The sequence below is a fragment of the Ictalurus punctatus genome, chromosome 12, assembly GCF_001660625.3.
Source record: "Ictalurus punctatus breed USDA103 chromosome 12, Coco_2.0, whole genome shotgun sequence".
Classification (NCBI taxonomy): domain Eukaryota; kingdom Metazoa; phylum Chordata; class Actinopteri; order Siluriformes; family Ictaluridae; genus Ictalurus; species Ictalurus punctatus.
The window spans coordinates 11,430,477-11,437,908 of NC_030427.2; the positions used below are offsets into that span (position 1 = coordinate 11,430,477).

Below are 7,432 nucleotides of genomic sequence, written 5' to 3' on the forward strand. Positions count from 1 at the left end.
CTTAGAATCAACTCTAAACCTTTCATCTCCTTAATTTGTTGTGAAATAATGAGGAAATAGGACACACCTGGCCATGGAACTTCTTATCAGTCAGTTGTCCAAATACTTTTGAGCCTGTGAAAATGGAGGTTAAACCCCTTGGATTAGCTGAAAGTCTACACTTCAATCACATCTTGATTGCTTAGTTTCAAATCCACTGTGGTGGTGTACAAAAATTTTGTATTATATTTTATATATATATATATATATATATATATATATATATATATATATATATATATATATATATATATATATATATATATATATATATACATACACACACACACACACACACACACATATATATATAAAGACTGTTGGATCCCGTTACAAATAAAGTATGAAGAAATGACCACAAATACATTTATTTAGAGCATGCGTAAGCATTGAAAATAACAGGCATTGCTCAATAACTGAAAGGTCTGTGCATGTTCCATTAATTAATTAATTAATAATTTTTTTAGTTTTGAAATGAAAATGGGATAATGACTTTTAATTTTTATTAAAATAAAAATTAAATATATATTTTTTGTGCTTGGAACACACCAACAGGAAAATCATTTTTTAAAATAACATTCTTCTTTTAAAAAAAAATAAAATATGAATTCTTTTTTCATTATTATTATTATTATTTTTTTTTTTACAATGTTTCTACTTATTTACCACACAGTCTAGAAATCAAATATTCATGAATCCAAATATGAAAAAATGTCACTGCAGTACATTTCAGCCAGAACCTGAAATGTTGACCTGGAAGTATAAGTACAGGCTATTCTGTGGTTAAGATGTGTAATCTGGAATGTTGAAATGCAAAACAAATGAGTGCAACATTCACAGAGAGAAAGGATAGAAAATATTTATGATCATAATTACCATAGTTAAAGAGCAAAGTAACTATTACTATGGATATGAATTATTACTAATACTAAGTTGATAGCAGATGGACATTATATATCATTTATCTTATAACATTATCTAACAGCTTACAGTTAACAGATACACAACAGTTATATGCAATAAAATAAGCAAACATTTACCGAAGAAAAAAAATCTTTAAAACTAATAATAACAGTATATAGATAAATACAGGCAAAATATTTCAGTAAATTAATTCAGTTGACAATTTAGGGCCAAAATGTAAATAATAATAATAATAATAATAATAATAATAATAATAATAATAATAATAATAAACTGACATGCATCACACATTTCTCCTTCTCTTCTTCTCCTACTTGTCCCGATTCTTCACCTTGTGAGGAGGAAATTACACTTAATGAGATTTTTTAAAATCCATTTAGTCACAGAAAAAAGCACTATTATACTTTGCCACACTGTCACTAATTGCTAACATTCGGTGCAGTTGATAATGAGGCTTGAGTAACTTACACATCTTCTTTGTAGCAAATGAAGTTCATTTTCTCCATGCAGTCTCTGTTCTCCAAGACCATAGTACCAGGTACTAGGGCCCCACAACGAAAAGACGGGGCAGGGCATGATGGCTGGTTGACGAGGCTCCCCAAAGGCTCATGGTTCACCCAGAACCATGAGCTGTCTATAAATCGCAGACCTGTCCAGACCATGGTTTCCTGATTCCACAAGCTCCTGTTTACCACAAAAAAATCTGTCTCTGTGGGCAAGCTTATGAGGTCAGTGTAGATTGTTCGGCAGTGTCTCAGTGCCTCTTCCCAGGGCTTCAACTCCTGCACCAAGATGATCTGTGGATACCAGCTGTAGCAGTAGAAACTCAGACGTTCTGTGCAGCTGTAAGTCGACCAGTTACCTGATCTAAGGATAGCCACACATTGATTAATGTTGCTTGTTTTCAATTGATTATTGGCACTAGGCCTACCATTTTGCCAAGATGTGAATTGAACTGGACTTCCATCAGACCACTGAGTAAACGCAAGCTCGTTTGGAGGCTTGCTAAGACCGATCCAGCTTTGTCCATTACGACTTATCTCCATAATTGTGACGAAGTCAAGAAGATCATAATTTGACTCAAACGAGATCAGATCTACGTAATTGCTCCTGCAGTATGTTTGAGCGTCCACCCACGACACATTCATGTTCACAAAGGTGTACATTTTTCCGAACAGACATGTTCCTGCTTCTAGCAGAGAAGCCAGAAGGAGGACAAAGTAAGCACTCTTCATCTCTCGCTCTGGTGTGTGTGAATGTGGCTTTGAGGAAACCTCTGGGTATGAAATCATTTAAGCAAGTAAGGTAAGGTAAGGTGAGGTAAGGTAAGGTAAGGTAAAGTAGACAAATCCATGCAAATTGAACCTGGAGGAAATGAACCATGCAAACCTTATGCAAGAGCCAAATGCATATCGTTGAGATTTGTTTCTCTCATGCACACATCTTCCAGCCCTATCATCTGCACAGGCTTCCTTTTTATTTATTTATGTACCATAAATGATCCGAGGAGACAAATAACAGCCCCCTCAAATATGAGAGACATGAGTATGAGATTAGTATGAAATGAAATCTTAGGCGTTAGGTGTACTGTGGTGGAAGAATTGGATTGGAACTGGTGTAGTGTTGTCATGGTGATGGTAAACAAATTCCCCTTTTTCACAGCACATAAGCAAGTTTTTTGTGTACATGATGTACTGGAAAGTAACATGAATGATAATTGCTCACGTTAAAGGAAATCAACTTTAACTCTTACCTTAAGGCAAAATGTTACCAATAGAAACAACAATTTTGGTGACATCTTTGACTAAATTGCATGTCTGCCCTTAAACTGTAACAACCGGGAAATATTTCTTCAGCTGGTTTTGTGAACTCACAACCAGTACATTATCTGAAACTTGGCAACTTTGAAGAAGCCCACTTGGCACAATCATACAGTACATCCCTGATATATATATATATATATATATATATATATATATATATATATATATATATATATATATATATATATATATATATGTGTGTGTGTGTGTGTGTGTGTGTGTGTGTGTGTGTGTGTGTGTGTGTGTGTGTGTGTTAATTTATGTGTCATTATGATGTACGTCAATTTCCTTTATGAACCTTATATTATAAACCACACTAACTAGAGTAAAAATAAAAAAGACTATTACTAAATAGTTTTTCTCAATGTTGTTTTTTTTCAGAACCAGAAATGACTGTTTCTAGATGATCTGCATTCCTGAAAATTTCCATCTTCATTCTTAATCCATATTTAGAAGCACATTACTGAGGAATTTCCCAAAATGTTATTGTTGGGTTTACATATATTGGATTTTTTACATGAGTGATTATCCGTGGCTAGGTGTGCATTACATGATTTGAATGCATGACGTGGAGGAAAAGAACCTGTAACACACATCTAGCCATGGATTATCCCATTTATATCAGCATTGACAAGTTAAATCTGTCATTGATGTTTGCAGCGCAAAATTTGATTGAAAAGATAAAAATAACGGTTCATTTTTGTTAGTTATTTTATGTATGGGTCGTTAGATCTAGAATTCCACCTGCTATAAATCATACACAGCGAGAAAGTAGTGCTATAAGATTACATTTACTTGAATGAATTATAGTAAATAGTTATTAGAGAGAGAGAAAAAAAAGTGAGCAAGCAAGCGAGACTGTACATGTGTGAATTATGGCGTCTGTCTACTAATAATGAAGCTGTGAGTTTAACTATATGTTACTATGGTTACAATTGTTTATAGGCAGCGCATTCATTTACAATGCTGGTTATACTGAACGGAACTACCTATGGTATAAACGGTTTTAAATCACACCTTCCAGCCAATCAGAATCGAGTATTCGGACAGACCATGGGATAATGAAATAATATATATAACAAAAAAATTTTAATATTGTAATAATATTAGTGATAAACTTTTAAAGACTATTGCGTAAAAAAAAAAATTACCTTGTTGTCTCACCCTAAATAGCCGGAAAAAACAAATTGAGCTTAGAAGACAGGCGTAAATGGTTGAAGCCACACAAATTATGGGGTTGAGGGAAAGAGCTTGAATAAAGATGAAGAAAGTGGAGAGAGAAGAAAGAAGAAGTCAGGGAAGAGGAGCGAGAGAGTTTCGGATGAATAAGGCTCAGAAAGCCAGATTAGCTTTTAGCTCGGTAATGCCCTCCGTCTGTGGAGTGGAGGCAGAGAACACACTTAACATTCAGGGCTGCACATCAAACGCTCTCAACCAGTCAGCGATACATGGCACAGATACACCGCCTCCTGGTGCAGAGAGGGGAAAAAAAGAGATGGAGGATGTGGGGGTGACAAAGAGAAGAAGAAAGAGTGAGAAAAGGTTAGATAACGAAGAGTTCTGAATTTAGTACTATGCCTCAGCGCTGTATGTTGTGATGTTATGATGTGGAGCTCCAAGAGAACTCTTATCAGCTTTACAAGCTCCATCCATCCCTGAAGTGAAAAATTTAATAACACATACTACAACAACACACAGCCGTGAGTGCACCACACACACCAATTTCACTCCTCTGAATTGCTTCTAAATCTATGCATGGCCATATCTGTTGCACGTCACACAACTGAGACCTTGAGAGTTCAGCTTAACTCTGAGGCTTATCTGAATAGGAGCATGTGTAGATGTTATTTACTTCATGGGAATCAATAAGGGACGGGAGCTGGGATGTGGTTTAAGTGGGAAGTTATCGGGCGGTGGTGTTTCAATCGGATGGTAGAAAGGATTTTTGAGTAGCACTTCTGATTTATTATTTGGAAGGCAGTCACTTTCTGAGGCCTTATTCTGGCCAAATTTCAGTGTAAGCAATCCCATAATTGTGTTTGAAAAATTCCATGGAGCAAACTGTCACTTCAACTGAGGACTACATGAAATGACAAGCTTGTCCTGTAGCTAACTAGCACTCATATTTGTGTTTGTAGATGCTATTCTATGCATTCAATTAAACAGCTCCCTCAAAGGTAATGTAGCTAGCTACGAACTAACTAGCAAGCCTTAGTTAATCACTGTACTGTACTATAGTATACATGTGACATGGTTGTGCTCAGAACAACAAAAAAAGATTCACCCTCTGTTGTAAGGTTCCACAACTAAACTTTAAAGTGTCCCCCTAAAAAAAAAGCCCAAAGAAACGTTAGTGCTAGACCATGTTTTTTCTTATCTCTAACATTTCTAACACACTTGATCCTGAATATTGAATTAGGACAGAGAAAACACTCAACTCTGCATGAGTGAGTTACATTTCACTGAGCAACTAAAGATAGCAAATTAGTGGTTTGCAACTTAGCTACATGTTTATAACCAAAGATCATTCCATGCTTTCTATTTACCAGCTAAGGAAATGCTTTCTCAATGGTTATGTAGTTACAACTAACTTGCCAGCCGTAGTTACTTAGTATAGTTGTGCTCAGTACCAAAAAACAGCTGCTGTTTCCCTCTTAGAATGAAGGATTCTCAAAGCACTTTTGATAGTTAAGGGTCCATAGCTACTTAAATATTTAGTAAGTGGAACCTTTATGTGTAACCATTTTTGTGTGTGAAAAAGACACCTTGGCTGCATCCAAAATCACATTCTGTGACAGTACCTACTGCAATCAATTCAGTATCTACTGCTCAGCTGCTGATACAGTACATACTGATTAGTATAAGTGGTAAGCATGAATACAATCTGGATGTGCTATACGGTGCAGATTCTGACAGCTTTTCCGCATCAATCCCGTTGCATTATGGGATAGCGCAGTATCCACAGTGTCCAGTGGTTCCATACTGCAAATCTCGGTGGAAGTAGTAGGTCATCCGGGTATTTCTCACCTACTGTTTTATGAATACTGAGATTTCTGACATACTACTGGCGTACTGCTTTTCGCCTACTGTATAGTAGGGTATTAGGGATATTCGGATGAAGCCATTCTGTTGTAAGGTTCCTCGTAGAAAACTTTAAGGAAAATTGGAACCCTATATCTTTAACATTTCTAAGACATTTGATCCTGAATATTGAATTAGAACAGAGAAAACACTAAAATCTTTAAATCTGGGATACAGTTTGCTGAGTAACTAAAACTAGGGTTAGTCCTAGTGGGTTAGTGGCTAACAACAACAACAACAACAACAACAACAAAAACTATCTGTAATCTTTGAGGTAGCATTATATTAGCTATAGAAACCATGGAATAACTTCTGCCATGTACAAACACAAATGTTAGCTAGATACAAGATGAGCTTTTCACTCATAAATGTAGTCCTCATTTGGACTGACAGTTTGGTCCAGAGAAAGATAGGTGATTTTTATATAGACTACATGAAAACGTCATGTACATCAAACAATTATTCATTGAAATGTTTTACAGTACACAAGGAAATATCATATAATGACATTGTAGTGGGTGTGGCCTAAAACATTAAATACAAACCTCACCTCTATGCTCCTAGAAACACTGGAAGCACTGGAAAAGAACCCAGAGGAAGAAATTCCAGCAGTGTCAGCAAGGTGTGTAAATTCTGACTCTAGCAGACCCTTAGCCTCATGAACATCACTCAAGTTGATAATTGGTAAGTAAATACCTCCCACTCCACACCTCCAGTCTTTACCAGATGCTCTGTGAACCATTTTGGCAAGCATTCCAAAAACAAAACCCCAACAAAACTTAGTGCTTCTCTTATTCATATCTGTATTTGCATTAGATTAGAACTCATTTTTTCCTTTTCATTCTGAATAATGTGTTCGTATTGTGCCAGCATATCAGAGCCCTAATCAAAGGGGTTGGCAGAGTCGAAGGGTCATGAGTGACTGGCATGTTTGTCCACGCTGCTGTCCAACACTCCAATCACACAATCCCAAACATCATTAGACAGCTTACAGCAGCTCTGGGACACCAGCAGCAAACTCACCGCTGGCAAACACGCCTCTGTCTCATTCTGTGCCTAAAGTAGATGGCCTAACATGGTGAATTTTATTGTACGGACATTTTGATGCATTCAGTAGTCTAATGGGCTTGTGCTTACAAAAAGATTGCCTATGAACAACCTGCTTCTGTTGTATTCACAACTTTGGAAACGGTGCAGTGGTTACACTGTGTTAGCAAAGTTAGGGCAACACAGTCAACAAGGAAGAAGCTGAAGCTGATGTTGTTGTTTTGCTTCGCTGTGTTTGTTTTTCCACAGACTATATTTGCCTTGCCATGGGAGGTAGAGTTACTGCCTCAAAGCTGCAGGGTCCCCAGTTCAAGCCTGAGCTCAAGTTACTGTGCGTGCTGAGATTTGCATGTTCTCCTAATGTCCATGTTCCGAGTTCTTCAGTTTCCTTTCTCCAGCCAAAAACATACTAGTAGGTGGATAGGCTATGTTAAATATCCCCTCTGTGTGAATGTGTGTGCATGGTGACCTGTGATGATAATAACAATAATAATAAACAACTTTATTTTATATAGCAC

At 36.6% G+C, this 7,432-nt stretch overlaps 1 protein-coding gene across 1 annotated transcript; it reads right to left on the bottom strand.

Annotated features, from left to right (window-relative positions):
• Positions 1-401: 401 nt before the first annotated feature.
• LOC108272397 (lymphocyte antigen 75) lies at positions 402-2,397 on the bottom strand. Its single transcript, XM_017480789.3, has 2 exons — positions 1,432-2,397; positions 402-1,294 (listed from the first exon to the last, which is right to left on the bottom strand). Exons 1-2 carry the CDS (start codon positions 2,253-2,255, stop codon positions 1,291-1,293), a joined length of 828 nt encoding a protein of 275 aa, XP_017336278.1. The 5' UTR covers positions 2,256-2,397; the 3' UTR covers positions 402-1,290.
• Between the last annotated feature and the right edge of the window lie 5,035 nt (positions 2,398-7,432).

Coding starts and splice junctions, on each gene's coding strand:
- LOC108272397 (XM_017480789.3), bottom strand. CDS start 2,255: ATGATTTCATACCCAGAGGTTTCCTCAAAGCCACATTCACACACACCA.